Source organism: Rhinatrema bivittatum, chromosome 16 (assembly GCF_901001135.1).
Source record: "Rhinatrema bivittatum chromosome 16, aRhiBiv1.1, whole genome shotgun sequence".
In the NCBI taxonomy this organism is placed as follows: domain Eukaryota; kingdom Metazoa; phylum Chordata; class Amphibia; order Gymnophiona; family Rhinatrematidae; genus Rhinatrema; species Rhinatrema bivittatum.
This window is the reverse complement of record NC_042630.1, coordinates 9,457,140-9,477,183: the sequence shown is the minus strand read 5'-3', so window position 1 is coordinate 9,477,183 and position 20,044 is coordinate 9,457,140. Positions and strand designations below refer to the sequence as shown.

General features: G+C 44.3%; 1 protein-coding gene across 2 annotated transcripts in view; it reads left to right on the top strand.

Moving 5' to 3' along the window:
• Window positions 1–205: 205 nt before the first annotated feature.
• SLC12A6 (solute carrier family 12 member 6) overlaps window positions 206–20,044 on the top strand; it is a 61,412-nt gene continuing 41,573 nt past the window's right edge. The window contains exons 1-2 of one of the 2 annotated variants that reach the window (XM_029581759.1): window positions 206–322; window positions 1,387–1,690. In XM_029581759.1, coding sequence (XP_029437619.1) covers window positions 1,429–1,690 — 262 coding nt within the window. In that variant the 5' untranslated portion in view covers window positions 206–322; window positions 1,387–1,428. Of the gene's footprint in view, window positions 323–376; window positions 1,691–20,044 lie in introns of those variants that run through there. The other variant, XM_029581760.1, reaches the window with a different exon arrangement.

The following is a 20,044-nucleotide window of genomic DNA, read 5'->3' as shown; positions in this document are numbered from 1 at the left end:
CCACCAAGGAGCAATGTTATGACCAACAGAAACTATAACTCCCGGCATCCTCCGCGCTGACAAATGAACTAAAAGCGCATGCGCCGATTGGGCTGCGGGCTCTAAGCTCTGGCTTTCCCAGCGCGCACACGCAATTTAATTTTTTTTTTAAGTGAGCGGAGCTTTACCGTCGCGCGACAGAGACTGACAACAGCAGCGTGCGCGCGCTTCTTTGACAGTTTATCTTGCGGGATGAGAGCACAAGCGGGACCCTGTCCAAGCGCGAGCGCCGATTTTCAACCAATCGCTGTAGGAGAGAGAAAGAGGCGGGGCGAATAAAGAGGTAAAGCACCGGAGCGCGCTCCTCAACAGGAGCGACGGGACTGCGAGCGCTCAGCTTTAATCTCCCCCCCCCCCCCCTCCCTATAAGCGCCGCAGGGGATCTCAGCGCGCGTGCTCGCGCTTTTTACACCCCAGATCCGTCTCCTGTAGCGCGCGTGAGCGAGAGAGGAGGTTAGATGCTGATGATGCCGCTGCTGCCCCCGTCACCTCCTCCGATGCGGAGGAAGAGAGCGAGTACGAGACGCTGGCGCGAGCCGCAAATCGGCTGACAGCCCCTCGCGACCACTTCCCCCCCCCTCCAATCCCTCTCTTCCGCCGCACGCGCGTGGCCCTGAGGCATAGCCTGCTGACCGGCCGGCACGAGCCACTAGCGGGATAGGAAGAAAGCTCCCAAACCGCTCCTCTATCTCCCTTCAACTTAATGCAAAAATGGTTTCATGGAATTATATATTTTTTTAACTCTCTTGTCCTCCCGAGTCGGAATTTGACGGAGAGGAGGTTTTGTTTTTTTTTGGGGGGGGGGGTTTCTTACAGTTCGTTCCTCCGTTATTATCGCTCTAGCGGCTCGCGCACCCTGAGGTGAATGTTGATTGGACGGTAACTGCCGGGAGCTGCGCGCGCACCCTGTGATTTGTCCCGTTCCCTCCCCCTCATCGGCCGTGCTATATATATATATTATATATTATATATCGGGCCTCTTATTTGAGGGGGGTTTGGGGTGGTTTATTTTATTTTTTTTCATTATTTAGACCAGAAGATAATTCCTGACGCAAAATTTCTCGTAGAGGCAAGGTCATTTTTTTTACATTTCTTTACAATTGGATTTTTTTAAAAATAATTTTAAGCACGTAACATTTTTGTCAGTCTGAAAGACTTATGTTGGCAGCAACCCTTGTGTTGTAAAATTTTGACTTTTTTAAAATTTTACCAAAACTGTTGGACAATGAAACTGGACCTGTGATCATCTTTTCAATTATTATTGTATTACTCGGATAGAAGAAACTGTATTTTTTTTAAATTTTTTTTTTTTTGTTTGTTTCTTTTTCTTTTGTGTGGGCTTGAAAGTATCAGGAGGAACATTTTATTTTTTTTTGCCTTTATTGCGACATGATGCCACCCAAAATGGCTTCCGTGCGCTTCACGGTGACGCCAACCAAGATGGATGACGTCCCGGGCCTGTCCGACACCAGCCCGGACCTGAGCTCCCACTCCAGCTCCCGGGTCCGCTTCAGTTCGCGGGAGAGCGTCCCCGACGCCAGCCATAGCGAGGGCTTCAGCGATGTCTCGGCCGCCACCTCTTCCGGGGCCACTATCACTGCCGTGGAGCCTGCTAGTGACCGGACTGCCTACCCCCCAGACAGTGCCGAAGGTGTGTATGGCGCGCGTGGGGGGGGGGAATGGCAAAGACCTTGTATTGATGGGTGCTCTGTATATGAATGACATACGCTGCCCATCTGGTTTTTTAGTGGGCCGCGATTGCTCTCTATGGAGAGAATGGTGACCAGCAGAGGACTGATTTGCTGACGAGAGTACAGCCAGAGATTGAGTACGGTAGCTCTTTTGCAGGAATTAAAGAAAATTGGGCAAAGAATGGATGGGGCTATCTCTTGCCTTAATCTGTGTTTCCAGTGCTTGAATCAGAAGTTTGGCGGCAACAGTGGCCTCCCAAGGTGCTTCCCATAGTGCGTGTGTGTTTTCCTACTTACTTCCTTCTTTTAAGGACTTGTGATGTTAGATTTCTAGTGAGGAAGATTTCAGCCAGGTTGACTTTTTGAGATGGCCAGACAAATATAATGTGACACTTTTTTGGTGACAGTAGTGGGATTGGAGTCTGTCTCTGAACATCACAGCTCTTGAGGTCCATTTACAAGACTGTCAGATGCTGGGCTAATGCACTTCATAGTCACCTCCAAATATGATAAAATTGGAGATGTACGGGAATCTCTCATATCTAAATGACCTATCTGGCTTGCAAGGACCACCCTTTCCTCTGTCAAAGCATGAATTTGCTGAAAGAGCTATTAATTACCTTTTAGGTACCAAGAACCTAAAACCTGGTTTAAAAATGTTCCACTTGTGGAACATTGGTCCCTAAAAGGTTCTTCAAATCTGGGTTAAAGCAAACCTTCTGATTAGTTGCAGCAATCCAGGGTTTAAGAGAGATTCCCATGGGATTCAGTTGTCCAAAGCCATTAGAAACATTACCGAGTGTTGCTTTTGGACACTGAGACAAACCTGAGAAAGGTTGATGTATCATGCAGCTTTAGGACACTCATAATTATAGCTCAGAAGCACTAACTTTTATGTGTTGACAGCGCTGTCCCTAACTCTCCTTCAGAAGCCATTGATGACGTAGAGGTAGTACCTGAAGGATAAACCCTCACCATCCACCCTATGCCTCCCATGGGAAAGGAGGTCAAAGGAATACAAACATATCTGCAAAAGGCTGTCTTGAGTACATCATGTGTTTTTGGGGTTTTTTTTAATCATTTATCTCCCTCCATCCTCCTATTTAGTACTTTCTGGTTGTGATCAGGGCTCCATTATTTCCTACAATGTTGCAGAATCTGCTTCTTGCTGCACAATGATGGGAAATGGCCCAAATATTAATCTGCCTCCTGCGCTGGTACTGCGACTCCAGGCAGCGTACCCAGTTCAGTAGTCGGTGGAGTGTGGAGCAACCACTCCCTCTTTCTGAGTTCTGGTAAATAGCAAGGACCCAGAGCTACTTCCAGCACTGTATTTCAGAGCTGAGTGGTGCAGGTACAATCATGGGGTTGTGGGTGAGGAGCTTGCAGAAGAGAAGAGAGGTAGTGGAAGGCAAGGCGAATGGATGGGAGTTATGGAGGGGATTGAGTGGAGCGGGGAGAGAATAGGATTTATTTATTTATTTATTTAACAGTTTTTTATACCGACCTTCATAGTAAATAACCATATCGGATCGGTTTACATTTAACAGAGGGTATAACTGAAGGAACAATTCAGGTAAACAATAAATAACCATAGATAGGAATAAGTCAAAGTTACAATCAACGGGAGTCAAGAACTTGGAAGCTTAAAAACAAGCTGGAAGGAAGATAAAGGCAAGTATTAATTATGAAAGATACGATAGAGAGAACGGGTTAAAGCTTGAAAGTGCTTTAACCTGGAGGTACCAGAGTCCATAGTTCATGAAAATAAATGCCAAGGCCGGATGAGAGTGGAAGCCATTAGTGATTGTCTGGAGGATCGGAGAAGGCTTGGTGGAAGAGCCACGTCTTGAGTCTTTTCTGAAAGTTAAGAGGCAGGGTTCCAATCTGAGGTTTGCAGGGATGTTATTCCAAATAGATGGGCCTGCTATCGAAAAAGCTCTGTCTTTGGTCGTGGAGAGACGTGTGGCCTTAGTCGGAGGAAATTGTAGAGAGCCTTTGAGAACCTCTCTAGTTGGTCTGTTAGAGGAGTGGAGCTTGAATGGGATTTCCAAGTCGAGTTGAAGTTGATGATGGATGGTTTTGTGAATTAGGGTGATTGATTTGTATAGGATTCTAAAATTTACTGGTAACCAATGTAGGTTACTGAGGATGGGTGAGATGTGTTCACCGCGGCTGGTGCTGGTCAGCAGTCTCGCTGCCGCATTTTGTAACATCTGCAGTGGTTTGGTGGTAGATTTGGGGAGGCCTAGGAAGAGTGCACTGCAGTAGTCTATTTTGGCGAATAGTAGCGCTTGTAGGACTGTCCTGAAGTCCTGGAAAAATAGTAATGGTTTAAGACGTTTTAGAACCTGTAGTCTGTAGAAGCAATCCTTGGAGGTTGTGTTGACCATTTTCTTTAAGTTTAGTCGATTGTCTAGTATTGCCCCAAGGTCTCTAACATGCTTACAGGTAATGTGAGAATTGTGAGGTGATGGTGGCGGAAAATTGTTTTCATTTGAGGAGATGAGGAGTAGCTCTGTCTTTGAGGCATTGAGGACCAGGTTTAAGCTGTTAAGTAGATTGGTGATGGAAAGAAGGCAGTTATTCCAATGGGTAAGAGCTTTTGAGATAGATTCTGTTATAGGGATTAGAATTCTGTTATAGGGATTAGGATGGGAGAGATGAAAAAAAACGAGGCATGTTTGGGAGGAGAGGGAGAAGAAAAATTAAGTGAAGTGGAGAAGGAAAGACATAAAAATAAAGGTATTTACATGGAAACGTAGAACATGACAAATAAAAACCATATGGCCTATCCACATCATCTGCTCAGCTTTATCATCCCTTTCCTTCCCTCAGAAATCCTCTGTGTTTGTTGCCCCATACTTTCTAGAATGCTGATTCTGTCCTCGTCTTCACCAAGATAATAAACAACCTAGACAACAAAGTCTGGAAAATGTGGTGTGTTTTAAAGTGAAAACATCTAACTGAAAAATTTGCAATTTAGATTTGGCTTTGTGCATAGTAAGTCCTGAAAATCCACATGCAAACGTGCCATAGTATTTCTCTAACCTCTGCTACAGGAAACCAGGGGGCCCCAGTTCTGATAAACACTCAGCTTATGTGATATACGGTAGTGCTGAAACCATTCTGTGAAGGTGACTTTGTACTGCCTCTCTCCATTACATGGTTTGGCTGTCTTCTTGCTGCCCTGATGCACTTTCCTGTCAGCTGTGCACAAGTCGGTGCAGCCTACAGACGTTTTGCTGTGCCGGTCTGCTCAATAGCACCATTCTTTGATCTAAAAAAGAAAAATATGAGAAGTAATGTGCAATATTTGAGTTGGCATTCATAAAGGCGCTTTTAAAAAGGTTTTCTTTTTTGTGATAAGCCTTGGTCAGCTTTGGCATTCCCCATTTGTATTCTCATCTCCCAGCACCTGAAAACTGCTCCATTCCACATGATCGATCATTCTGATCTAGGATGCTATAAAAGGCCATTCATTTGCAGGGCTCTAGCTGGCAAATTTGGCAGTAGCCTGAACTGGAAATAGTTAATTGACCCTGGGGCATGTTTTGTTTGGCAAGGAATGTGTCTGATCATAAGGTTATGATGGAATCGCGGCCAGAGTGAAACGCAGGTGTAGGTTAAATGGTGACATGCAACATTACTCGGGAGGAAAGGCAGGCAATGTTCTTTGTTTCAGAATTATGTGGATAATTTGCCCTTGAGATTGGTCAGTGCACAGAACTAACAGGCGAAAGAACTCCCTGGGGTGTGAGTTTGAATCCTATTTTTGTTTCCAACCTGTTATGTCTGTGGCCTCAAGTGTGTCAGTTTATCTTGTATCATTTCTAATATCTCTGGCTGTGCCACTCTGTGTAGGACCTTGAGTGAGTTGCTTGCGCTCTCTCTCTCTCTCTCATTGCCTCTGTTCATCTGCAATAAGATAATATTGATAATTACGTTTATTTATTTTGCCCTTCAGAAGCTCGTCTATTTCAGGTACCAGAAATGTGCTGCAAGACCTTCCACCTAAGTGATGGCTGCATGTGCACTTCTGCACAGCCCCAATAGTAAAAGTGCTCTGGGATCCTGTTTGGAAATCCCAGTTGTAATTCCTCAGGTTCCACATGGTAGTGAAGGATTTCCTAGGGAGGGGTGAAGATGCATGGCCTGACAGTGCAGTTGAGGCAGCGGCAGCCTTCATGTTGAGGAGGAACAGGTCTTGGCAATGAGCTGGATCCTGGGTGCTGGGATTTCCTTTGCCCTCAGGCTTGTCTATAGTATGCTTTTGCCAGGCATTGAATTCCTGTTCCCTATTTATTAAATGAGATGATAGTCCTGAGACTTGCTCCATAGCTGGAACCAGATCTTTATTATAGTGTAGCAATGATGAAAAGATGACTGGCACTGGCTAATTATAAAATCAGCAGATTATATAATGTAAATGATACATTTATTTTGTACAGTGTCCCTATACTGCATAATAGCCGTGGAGGACAGACCCGAGTGTCTCTATAACCAAGGTTAGATTGTTGGAGGATGTAGGCTTACCAACATGGAGTAAAACCAAGACAGACTTAGCCTGTCCGGTTGGACCAATGGGAATGCGAGGAGGAGAGGGAATAAAACTGTACAATGATACCCAAACCAACACAATGTTCATAAAAATTCAGGTGCTTGTTCGTTTTTTTTTTTTTTTTTTTTTTTATGGTTCTGATGACTTTTGGTTTGATGTCACATCTGTTAAAATCCATATTTTAGGTTTAGTCTTTGGTGCTTCAATTAAGGGGTACCAGGGAAAAGTTGTGACATTCAAAAGAGGGCAAGGCCATCTGTGGCAGCCCTACCCCATAATCAGGCTTGAAATAGAGCTATGCATAACTCATATTATTATTAATTTCTGCCATCAGTCATGTAGTCTTGTGATCAGCCCTTGTTTTGTTTTGTTTTTTTGTCCGGCTCACAAATTTAGCTCCTTGTTCTCAGACTATGGGGGAAGGAGTTTGATAGGACAGTGTGAGGGTGACTGATGCTGTTCCTCTTGGTCATGATGCATTGTGGGGGAAGCCAGCTTGGCCCTGAATCATGAGGTCCTGGGCATCTGCCACAATTTACGTAGGTCTAATCTAGCATCCTTTCTTTCTCTTGTATTCATTACACTCTTAGATATCAGTTTCTACAAATCCCACAGGCAATTGCTGACATTTTCCCTAATAAGGATCAGTGGACTTATAGGGAGAAACAGACTAACAGTTGGAGGCAGGAAAAGCAGGATAGGTGGGTGTTACGACAGAGGAGAAAGGAATAAAAAAGTTATAGACCTAGTACATAAAGGAGAAGAAGTAGATGCATGTGTAGAGAGTTAAGTGCTGAAGAAAGAGAGCTAGCTATGCGTGTGAGTATAAGGTGAGAAATTGCATCTGGAGGTTGATGAATTAGAGTGGCTCTCACAGACATAGAGTTACAAGTAAGAAGTGCTTGCCTGTCTTGTTCCCTGTGCGATGCATAGGACCAGGTGGCATGTGTGTTTGTGCGGTGTCTCAGCTATTTATTTCTGAAAGTTATTTATTTAAAAAATGTATAGGTCGCATATCATCCGTAGCTCGAGGTGGCATACAATAAAACATTCATAAAAACATACCAAATGCTCTAGGACAAGAATCCCCTGCTTTTCAGGATAAGCATATACCAGTTTACTCAGTTCACAGATTGAATGTATGAACGTATCTTGTGAATATTCATGGATTTGGTTTTGCAGAGTAGAATTTGACATCAATGATATAGGAAGTGTCTCCGAATTGCTTTGTCTCCTCCTTCCTTATTGTAGGATGGCAAGATCGATACACAAGAGTACAAATCAACTTTTTATATTCTATATTTCTCTGCACTCTGTCCTCCCATACTATTAGGAGAGAAGAATTTGCATACATGCTGACTCATTAGCCTGATAAGCTATACAAGTGACCTGTCAAGTATGCTGTTCGCTTATAGCCAGTCAGAACACATTCAGGAGCAATAAGGTGGGTTTCTGTAGCTTTGTAATGTCCAAAGCCTTTCACACAGTGAGAGCATCTTGGAGGCATTCATGCAGCCACCCCTGGGGAGCATGGCAGTCCGTAAGATGACAGTTTTAAAACTGGCCCCTCTGGGACTTGTTACCCACAGACTTTATACATTTTGAAACATTTTGCACCTGTGTGGGTAGCTTTTCTATGGAAAATAATGCATGTAACCTTGAGACTACAATCTCTGCAAGTCCCTGGGAAAGCCTTCTCTAAAAGCAGATAAGGGCACGCATGTACCTTTAGCAGTATCGAGGAAGGGTGCACATAAATCGCTATTTAAGTAGTCCTCTGTAGTGGGAGGCAAACGGCTATTTTTATTAATATATTACCATCTGAAGAGAGAGCATGAAGGCCTACAAACCACACTATAACATCTTTTCTCCTCTTTTTTGTTTTTATTAGTCCTTTAAAAGCTTACTAAGACTTCAGTTTTGTTCAGGCCCGGTAAAGCTGCTAGAATATTCTGCAGTAAAGCAGAGTGCTAGTGTCGAATTAGCTCCTGACTTTCACATTATTGGAGAAATCCATCCTGGTGATTCTGGTCACCCCCCCCCCCCAGTCTGCATGACAATATGGTTGAAGAGCTAAAGACATCAGTTGATGTTTTTGATGACAATAAAAGGACTCTCTATCTCCTGTCTGGATACAAGGGGAGTTATTAAAAAAAAAGAAAAAACCTATAAAACTAGTTGCAATGAATAAATAGACAGAAGTGATAGGGGAAAGAGCAGGTTCCTCTTAATGGGCAGGAAATGTATGCTGATAAAATCTATTTCTAGCTCCAGTTGATGAAAGCGTGCATGTGTGTGCGTGTTTCTAGCTGGAGGAAGGGAGGAGAAATGGGAAATTCAGTAAGGAGAATGCTGGGGTCTCAATCCTGAAATACCTCTTCAGGGTTCTAATTAACAGAAACCATTTACTAAACAACAAATTGTGAGAAGAAAGTAGAAAGGAACAATTTGAAGTCTGCGACAGAAGGAGGAAGTGGGCCTGAATGTGTACTTGCAGACTATGACAGCAGATAAAGATCACATGTCTTCCTACTTTCCATTCCTGTTTCAGTTCTGGAGAACTTACTTGGGTTAAACCTTTTTATTTGCATGTCATTGCAGCTAAATCATCTCTGCTTATCCCAGGGTTTTCTTGAATTCTGATACTGGTTTTGCTTCCCCACCTCCACTGTGAATAAATAAAAAACCTGCCGTGATAGGTGAGACCAAGGTCCATTGAGCCCAGCCTTCTGTCTCCCAAGAGTGGCCAGTTTGGGTCACAAGTACCTGATAGAGCTCAAAAAATAGATCTATTTCTTGTCGCTCACTCCCGGGGTTTCTTAAATCTATCTGGCTAATAATTGTTTTCCTTGTCATCCCACTAAACCAGTCCAGATGTGTGCCATTCTGTCAGAAGATGGAAACAGAGAGCACAATTTTTCCAGTGACGACATCACTGGTATTAGTAGTGGCGTAGCACAATCACTAGCCAGTATTCTCTGTCCCCAGCATTTGGTGACGTGCTGGACTAGTGCAGCAGACATTTTTAATTTCTTGGTTTGGTCTCGGGGCCTTCCTTGGTTGAGAGAGAGAATTCTGCTTTCAGGGCATCGGCCTGCAGGCTGAATACCCTGGTTGGGATGGGGTCCTTGGCTCCCAGGGCAACGAGAGGTTCCTTGTTCCTGTGGTTGAGCAGGCTGAGATTGGGCTCTCAGGGAAGACTCTGTTTGAGCCAGTCCTGGGTGTTCCCTGGTGCCTTAGGGTTCTGGTTGAGCTCTGAGGTATTGAGAGATGCAGGAGAGACCCTTTGGTTACATCCTGTCTCACTCTTTCTTATTTTAATTCTGCTTTCCCCCCTCCTTCCTTCTGCTCTGGAATTAAATTAGATTTTCTCTCCTTAGATGTAAGATCAGCCTTGGCTGTCAGCCTGTGGGTCCAGACTGGCCAAGAAGGCCATTGTATGTGCTTCTAGTGAGTCTGTGTTCCTCCATGTCTTCCCTGTGTTTACAATCTCTTATATCAGGGGCCAGTGTTGATGGCATTCCAGCTCCATTTTATGTTGTGGTCTGGCCCTTGAAAGGTCTTGTTTGCGGAAGAAGGAATATCTAGCAGCAGTGATTAAACTTAGATTTTTTTGGCATATGTTTGGGTCTGGCATCTTTTTGAGTCTTGTTGCAAAGCTCTTTCAGCCTTACCCTGGCAGGAGGACATACCAACTGTCCTGACCTAGCAAGAAGGGCTGGATAAGGGTTTAGCCCTTCATTCCCTGAAGGTTCAAGTGGTGGCAATCTCCTGTTATAGGGGATCGATTCAGGGGGGCTCAGTCGTTTCTCATTTGGATGTGCTCAGTTTTCTGGGGTCAAATGGATTTGTCTTCTCTTCATGGCTTTAGTTCCCCCAATGGGATCATAATGTGGCCTTGAGCTTATTCGTAGGTCTTCACTTTGAGCCTCTTGAGCATGAATCTGTCTCCAAAATGGTATTGTTAGTGGCTATTTGTACGGCCAGATGCATTTCAGAATTGCAGACGGGATCCCTATTTACTCTTCTCAGCAGAGGCAGGCTCTTTTCACCCAGCACAGTCCTTCTTGCCCAAGGTTGTTTTGTGTTTTCATCAGAACCAAACAGACTCTCTTCTAGCTTTTGCAAGCGAGGAATGATTAAGTCCCTTCGCTTCTTAGGTATTCCTTGGGTTTTTCTCAGATATCTCAAGCTGATTAATTCCTTCATGAATTGTTTTGTTCAGCTGCCTTCACAAGTGGGAAGCAGCTCTGAAATAGTCTTTTTGGCCTGGTGGATCAAGGAGGCAATCTCTTCAGCATACTTGTGGAAGAGTCTGTAGGTTCTGGAGTCACTTTGTGCTCATTGTACAAAGGTGGAGGCAACTGCAGCTACTTCAGAGGATATTTGTAAGGTGGCCACTTGGTTGCCATTGCATTTCTTCTCTAAACTTTAGAGTGGATATGCAGTTTTTGGGGTAGGTAGTCTCTTTTTTTTTTCTTTTCTTTTTATTAAAATTTATTAATCGCTTATACCAAAGCACTAAGCGATGTACAATATAACATACATAATATAAAATAAACTCTAAATAACATGTTACACACAACCATGTCTGTCAGCCCTTAACAATAGCTTTATTTATTTATTTATTTATTTTGCATTTTTATATACCGACATTCTTGTATCAGATACAAATCATACCGGTTTACATTAAAAACAGAGTATGCAGGAAAATAGCTTCCAAGGCATTGTCCTTTTTTTTTTTTTTTTGTAATCTGCATGAAATAGCAACCAAAGTTACCAATATAATGCTTTTCAAGTAACCAAAGAGATGAGTGTAGATGTTTACGCATAGGCCTGGCTGAAAAGAAATGGCTTTAACATAGATTTAAAAGTCTTTAAGCATTCCATCTGTTGTAAGGCTTCCGGCAGAGAATTCCAGAGACAGGACCGCAACCAAGAAAGCACAGTCTCTTGTTACTGAAAGGGGGGCTTGTTTGACGAAAGTGTGTCCAGAAAGCTCCTTTGTGAAGATCTAAGATCTTGCATTTTCCCATGGTAATGAACTTGAATTTTTCCTATTACCTATTTATTTCCCCGAATATATACTTCATAATCAGTTATCCTTTCTGTTCTAATGCAATTCGTCTTTTCCATAGTTATATACTCTGTCGCTTCTCCCAGTTTCCTATGCCCTTGTTTTTTGTAACTGATTTTTTAACTTGTTACCCTTGTTCACCGGTATGATGTCCCTGACGAATGTCGGTAAAGAAAAACTTTAAATAAATAAAGATCATTATAGCAACTTTGTATTGATTTCAGTAATGAACTGTCAGCCACTGAAAATTAGACATTATTGGAATAATGCGGTCCCTGCACCTCTTTCCAGAAATTAACTGGGCCGTAGAATTTTGGAGCAACTGCAGTGCTTTAAGGAAGGTGCAGGCAGACCAAGGTAAATTGCGTTACAGTAATCTGCCAATGGTAACACTGAAGCCTGTACCACGAGATGAAAAACCAAAGTGGCCAAGCAGATGTTTCAATCCACAAAGCACATGCAACTTAAAAACCCAGCTCTAACCACAATTTTAATATGATAATGAAAGGACAAATTAGAATCTAACCAGGCTCTTCACATGGGGAAGGCTGGGAAAAGTAATGGTATCTAAAGTAATGGAAGAACGCTGAATAACTATAAATTCAGTTTTTGCGACACTGAATGCCAATTTCTTGTAATGTAATAATTGTTTAATAGTTAATAAACAAATCCTAATTAGTTTTAGTTCTAAGTGCAGCCCTGTCTTATTCCCACCTGTGTTAGATTCCCATGCATTTGGACTGGTCTAGCAGGATAAGGAGGTAGAAATGTAGTCTTACCTGTTAATTTTCTTTCCTTGAATCCTGCTGGATCAGTCCAGACTACCTTATGCTATAGTTTTTGCTGGTCTGTGCTTGAGAGCTTTGGGAGTCATGGAACAGCAATTTTTCTTTCCTCCCGAAGGACCCAAGGCTTATTTCGATATGATTTTCTTGTTCTTTCCCCTTCTATCTGCCTATGTTGCAGAGAGGGGATTTTTCTCTTGTCATGGTTTGTTTCTAAAGAGTTTTTTTTATGATAAGCCATGGGGGAGGCTTTGTCATAAGAATACTGGCTAGCGATTGTGCTGTGCCACTACTATACTAATGTCTTCACTGGAAAATTTGTGTTTTCTGTCTGTCTGCTGGCAGGATGGCATAAACCCACATGTCTGCATTGATCTAGCAAGATTCAAGGAAAGGAAATTAACAGGTAAGACTAAATTTGTCCTTATGGACTCTTCTTCCAGGAATTTGTCTAAACCTCTTTTAAACACCACTGTTAGTTTCCTTGACCACATCCTTTGACTACAAATTCCACAAACAATGATTGTAGGCTAAGTGATTTTGTTTTTAAGAATACCATCCATCGTTTTTTCTAGCTCAGACATTGGGGCTCACCGGTTTATAGTTTCCCAGAAATGTGAAATGAAATCTCTCTATCATCCTCCTCTTTTCGAAGCTCTATGCATTTAGGTCCTTAAGTCCAGGAGTCCTGGGGCATGGAGAATCCATAGAACTGTTGCAGTCATTTGGGACAGAGGTGCAGGATGGAGGCCCTTTTTTGAATAAAGTCATTTCGTAAAATATAAACCTCACAAATGTCTGGTTGAATGGCATTGTGTGACTGTATATTCAATTCCCTGTATGTACCCAGCTCAGTCCAGACTCCTGGGTTTTGCCTCCCTGCCAGCAGATGGAGGCAGAGAAAGTTTTACTGACACTGCCGCATAATCATGTGAGCCACCTGCTGTTCCTCAGTATATCTGTGTCTCCAGCAGATGGAATATGGTGCAAAACTTGCAGTTCTGCAGTAAGGAAAACACACTTTTTTTTTCTTTGGAGTTGGAGCCTTCCTCTCAGAGGGTGTTGGTTGAGATGGCCGAGCTGGGGGTCAGTGATCCTTGTGTATTCTCAATCCTTGCTTCTGTCGGGTGTAAATCTGGTGATCCAGATCCTTCCCCTTCACAAGGCTGCTGAGGCGGCTTCAGGCTCAGGATAGCTGTTTTTTTGGGCTGCCTCTTTTTTTATTTTTTTGCATTGCTCTGAATTCCAGCCTGAGAATAAAGTTAAAAAAAAAGAGCCATTATTATTATTGGCTGACTTCCTGCCTCTTTTGCTTTCGATGACTGGGGAGTGCAACTCTGTGGTTTTCAGCATCAGGGGCTTCTTTGGGGCTGAGGTAAACTTCCCGCCATCGGAGAGATGGTGCGCAGCTCAGTTTGCTGTACTTGCGGCTCGGCGCAGGTGCGCCTTAATCGCATCAGGATCTGCGCTGCTTGTTCCGCCAGTGGGGAGGGACTGTCTGATGCTCCAGGAGCCGTGAAAATAAGGCGGCTTTTGTCTGTTCCTGTCTCTCCCATGCCTCAAAAGTTCATGCCGGCTGGAAGACCCATTTCCCCTCGGCACGGGATCGGCAGCCATTTTAAGAGCTTACGTGGCTTGGGCTGCGTAGACAAGAGAGGGGGGATTTCCCTCCCAAGCTTTCACCGGCGGGCTCGGGAGGAACAAGAGGGGACAGAGGGAGAAGATTATCCTCTTTTGCCTGTCCCTGGTTCTACACAGCCGGTCTTTCTTGTGTCAGATTTTGTGTTGCTTCTGCATGAGGCCTATCTGGCTCAGCAGGAGGTGGCTGCTTCTAGTGTGGGGTCCAGGGTCTGGCTGTCTGAGGGGTGTGCATTTGGGTCCCAAAAGAATTCCACCCCCTAGAATGTGGCCTCCAGTAGTCCAGCACTTGTTGGGCCCAGTTCCATCATCGGGGGTCCCGGCTGAGGGTTCGGATGACTCCGATGAGGCTCCGGAACTTCCGGAGGTGCCTCCGGCGCACAGCCTGTCAATTGGTGTGGATTCAGGGATGGATCCAGAGGAGATTCCTGTTTCTAAGGGTGATGACCCCAGGGTGGTTTGCCTTTCTTGCAAGGAGAAACATGGGCTGTTGATTCCCCAGGTTTTGGAGGAGATTGGGGCCAAGATTCCACAGGAGGATTCGGATGTAGAAGGAGATGTTCTTTATTTATTTATTTATTTTATTTTATTTATTTATGAACTATTAATATACTGCCATTCGTAGAACACATCACGCCGGTTTACAATTAACTCAAAGAAAGGAAAATTACATTGAACTGGGAGAGGGGAGCAGGGAAGAAAAGGTGGGCTGGGAGCGAGTAAGGACTAAGGGAAAGATAATGGAACGAAGTTAAGATGAGAGAGTGGAGAGTAACCATAACTATCATAACTTACTAAAATAATATCATGGGAGGAGTACATAATATAACTGGATGGTCTGCAGGGTCCATCGAAAGCCTTCCCTTATTACAAATCTGTGAAGAAGCTAGTGGATTGAGAGTAGGGTACTCCTGAATCCGGCTTAAGGGCGAAGCTTTATCCTTTGCCTGAGCAGAAGTTGGTCCTACTTTCCCTTCCTAAGGTTGATGCATCAGTAGCATGGGATCTTCTTAGTGTTTGGGTACTTGCCAGGTTCTTGTGACCTGGTTTGGCCTCTGTTGGAAACAGGATGCTGGGCTTGATGGACCCTCGGTGTGACCCAGCATGGCAATTTCTTATATTCTTATGCGGCAGTGTCAGCCTTTACCAAGAAGACAACTATTCCTGTTGCGGGGTCCGCAGCGTTGAAGGATATTCAGGATTGAAAGCTGGAGATGCAGCTTAAGAGGATCTTTGAGGTGTGTACTTTAGAATTTACGGGCGGCCATTTGTTCCAGTTTTATGCAACAGGTGCGTCTGCGTTGGGTGCAGCAGCCTCAGGATGTGAATTCAAAGCCTAGAGAAAAAGCGTTGAAGGCTGAGCGTTTGGAGGCGTATCTGTACATTCGCCCAGATCAACAGTTTCTGCAATTTCATGGTTCTGGGTCAGCATTTTCAGTTTCAAGCTCTTCCCTTCAGGTTAGCCATGGTGCCACGCACTTTCACCAAAGTGATGATGGTGGTAGCAGCAGCTTTGCGTTGGGAAGAAGTTCTGGTTCACCCTCATCTCGATGACTGGCTTATCAGGGCAAAGTTGGAGGATCTTTGTCACAAATTGGTTCAGATGGTGATCCACACTCTCGAGTCACTCGGCTGGGTGGTAAACTTGGCAAAGAGTCACTTGGTTCCCTCGCAGTCCCTGGAGTATCTGGGAGCCTGCTTAGACACTTTCTGGGGCAGGGTGTTTCTCACGGAGGAGCATGTTCTGAAGCTGCAGGGCAAGTTCTTCGATGGTTGGGGTTGTCGACACCCAGAGTCTGGGATTATTTGCAAGTTCTGGGCTCAATGGTTTTTTTTTTTTATTTTTTTTTTTTAAATTCTTTATTTATTGCATTTTAAACATAAACAAAACAAAAACATTTGCTTATTAGAAACACCGTGAATACTTTCATTACAGAAAACAAATACAAATTCCTTTGCCACTTCAAATAAGAAGAAAAAAACAATAAATTTATATTCATATCTTTTTAAACACAATCTTAGTATGCAAAGGATTTATATAATTCTTTAACCATTATTCATATAATTCTAGTTTCACTCCCAGCAGAAAATAATTTTAGATCCAGAAACCATTTAAGGAACATATAAGGTAATTGACAAACTAACTTTGCTGGTTGCACGTAAACTACAGTCAAAATCTAAATTTAGGTTATGATGTTAATTTTCCTGGCTTCAATAAACTCCTGTAGTTGTTTAGGAATGAAGAACACAAATCGCTCATTATCTTTCATGAGAAAGCATTTACAAGGAAACTGTATTTTTACGATATATCCCAGCCTCCTAGCCTCTTGCCTGAGGGATAAAAACCCCCGACGCCTGGCTTGGGTAGCTGGTGCAAGGTCAGGAAATATTTTTTACAGCTGCTTCATGAAAATTCAGCGGATATTTTCTAAAATATGCTTTCATTACTAGGCGGATATCTTTAACAGTTATAAAGGACTATGTTGAATTGTCAAACAGTTATACTGTTCCATATGTTCTACGGTTCCATGTAAAGCTCCGCTCTCTGTTGAGCAGTTATTCGTTTTATGTAAACCGGAGTGATTTGTAGTCCCTACAAGAACTTCGGTATATAAAAATTAAAAATAAATAAATAAATAAAAGGACACCAAAAGCGTCCCTCTATTTATAACATCTAATGTCGAGTCCTCTAAAAATCCTGTTAGGTTCCCTGCAAAGGGAACGTTTTCAGGATTCCCTGGGCGCGTCGACAAGGGGAGAAAGAAGCAGGAATTAATGGAAGGCATATTTAACTCAGTCAATTCCAAACTTTCAATAAAGAATCTCTTCAAAGTGGTGTATGGGATTTCTCCCACCACTTTGGGAAAATTGATGATACGAAGATTCAAATATCTAGATTTGTTCTCAATAAACTCCATACGTCTAGAGAGCGATTGACTGTCTTTTATTGCTGCAATTTTATATAATTGAAATTGCTTATTTTCTTCTTCCAGTCCGCTGACTTTCTCCCTTAAACCGTCTAGTTTTGTTTGCACATCAATGGATTTTTGAGCGTGTTGTGAACTGGTGTGTTCCAGTTTTTCATTCATGGTGTTTATTGCTGAAGCCATGCCGGCCATAAACTCCCATAGGGAGTCTAGAGTCACTTGAGCAGGCCTCGAGGGGATAATGATTAGATCTTTTTTCATGAGGTTTCCCGAGGACGTACCTTCTCCCAGATTTTCACTGGTTTCAGTCTGCCCACCGGCACTTCGATGTTCCACCGGGCTTGATGTTTGAAATCCCGGTATTATCCCTTCGGAACTCGGTGAAGTAAGGTCTGGAATCGGGTCAGAAGCACAAGCCTCCAGAGCTCCGCCCCTCGCCTCCTCCACTCTGCGCTGCGTTGGTGGCTCCCTCTGCTCCGGGCTTAGAGACACCGCCTCTGCCGGCTCGAGCAGCTGTTCCACGCTGCCCTGCACACCAGTTTCCTCGGTTCTCTGAGGGACTGCAGGACTCACAAAGCGGGTGATTTCCGTCTGAATAGTCATGGAAGGCTTAAGTTCGGCTGGGTAAGTCCGAACTTTACCTTTCCTCTTAGCAGGCATTTGTTTCAGCGGAAAAAAAGCACAGCTAGACAAACCCTCCGCTCAGGTCTCAATACGTGCGGCCATCTTGGATCTTCTGGGCTCAATGGTTTTGACCCTGGAGTTAGTGCCATGGACATTAGCACATATGAGGCACCTGCAGAGAGCTCTATTGTCTTGATGGAATCTGCTCAGAGGAGTTTCACCTTTCTTTGCCGCTTGAGGGTGTTGGCAGGGTCAGTCTGTTGTGGTGGCTTCTGAGTTCCAATCTGGTTCATGGTGTGGAGCTCGAGATTCAGGATTGGGTAATTCTTACTACTGATGCCAGTTTGTCTGATTGGGGTGTGGTGTGTCAGCAGCAATCCACGCAAGGCTGCTGGTCTGCGACAGAGGCTTCCTGGTCTATCAATCAGTTACAGACCAGAGTGGTGTGTTTAGCTATACTTGCTTTTCTGCTGTCAGTCAAGGGTCGGTCTGTCATTGTCCTGTCTGACAATGTGACAACAGTGGCCTACATCAATCGGCAGGGAGGAACCAAGAGTCAGGCAGTGGCTCAGGAGGCTCAAGAGTTGATTCTTTGGGCGGAGTGTCATCTGGAATTGATAGCGGCATCGCACATTGCAGGAGTTGAAAACACCCAAGCGGATTTTTTGTCGCAAGTTGTTAGATTCGGGAGCGTGGGAGCTGTCTGAGAAGGAGATGCAGTTTATCTGCGAGCGGTGAGGCTGGCCCCACGTGGATCTAATGGCAACTCGTCTGAATGTCAAGGCAGCTTGGTTTTTCAGTCAAAGGTAGGGAACACGGGGCTGTGGGCATCTATGCTCTGGTGCTGCCTTGGCCTCTGAGTTCTGCTCTACATCTTTCCTCCTTGGCTGCTAGTGGGAAAAGTATTGTGACGCATTGAGAGACTTCCTAGCAAAGTAGTTTTGGTGGCTCTGGAGTGGCCACATTGGCCGTGGTTCATGGATCTAATCAACTTGATTGTAGATGGTCCTCTGTTCTTCGGTCATCTATTGGGCCTTCTTCAGTAGGACCCCATATTTTCAGACAAGGCTGCTCGCTTTTGTCTAGTGGCATGCTTTTGAGAGGTGGCGATTGAGACGTAGAGGGTACCCTAAAGCAGTTATTGCTATGTTGTACAGGCCAGGAGAAAGTCTACTTCTCTTTCGTATGTGAGAGTCTGGCAGGTGTTTAAGTCCTGGTATATAGCTAATGGGGTACAACCTCTTGAGTCTACTGTATCTCATATCCTATCCTTTCTTCAAGAGGGTCTGATCAAGGGTTTGGCTGTGAATTCTTTGAAGGTCCAGGTGGCTGCTCTTGGTTTATACAAATTTCTCCATGCACATCTCTGCCACCTATATTTTTATCTATTTATAGTTTTTATATACCAACATTCGATCTGAGATCACATCGGTTTACATTCAGGTACTGTAGGTATTTCCCTAGCCCCAGAGGGCTTACAATCTAAGTTTTTTGTACCTGAGGCAATGGAGGGTAAAGTGACTTGCCCAAGGTCACAAGGAGCGACAGCGGGACTCGAACCCTGGTCTTCTGGTTCGTAGCCCACTGCTCTAAACTCTAGGCTATTCCTCCTCCCTAATACAGTAGCCTACTTGCTACTATATTTGTTCTGTAGTGTGGTTGTGTCAGTGCATGTACTTCACGTTTCTGCTGTACTTGTGTTATGGATAAATGAAGGAATCCAGTTTTCATTGTCAATTTGACCACAATCAGACTAGAATAAATCTGTGTTTAAAAAAAACAGAATTTAGGATCTTAAAATTCTTTCTGTATATCCTAAAATCTTATCTGAACTTGAAATAGTTCATTGTTATAGGGCTTCATTCCTGGCAGAGGCGGCTTTTAAAGTATTTTATGGAGAGCTCTGCAGGGGTGCAGGACCCCTCCCCCCAACCTGAAGTTAGAGTTGGGGGAATTCCCTCTCTGGAGATTGGGGATCCCTTTCCATACCTAAGGTTTGGCACCTTATGGCCTACCTAACCTCATCTCTTAGCTCTCTCGCGCTCTCTTCTCCCCCCCCCCCCCCCGAACCTCATCCCTTAATCCCTACTCCCCTCCTCTTAGTCCCCAGCTTGCTCTTCCAGTTTCTCCAGGACTCCTGTAGCCTGGTCAGCAGGAGAGCAGATCTGGCAGTTCCTATCTTCTCTCCTCCTGTGCCAGTCAAATTAGCTGTTTAGTGGGGGAGGAAGAGGAGCCAGCTGGGATACGGGTGGACAGCATTGCCTTTAAACTCTGGGATTCCTGCAGGTCACTGGTAGCAGCAGCAGCAGTGGTGGTTCAGCCACCCCTGGACTGCCTCCGAGAAGGGACAGTGGTGGTCACTTTTTTAAAAACTTGGATTTTGGCCATATCAGGATGAGGGGGCAGGGCTATTGCAGTGTTCCTGGTTCCCTCTGCCCCCACCAAAGGACAGCCCTACTCGGGGATTGTTGGGGAGGGTGGGAGGATTGGGAGTAGGAACTGAAGGATGAGGCGATGGGAGATAGAGTGAGGGATGAGGTTGAGAGAGAGGGCTATCTTTGGCAGGGAGGAGTGTGTGAATTGGTAAACCATTCCAACATCACTTCTGGTGGGCCAGAAGGCATTAGGTATGAAAAGGACCCCCCCAACCCCGAGCCTTCACAAAAGGGGCTGCCTCCCACTCTTTAACTTCAGGTCAAGGG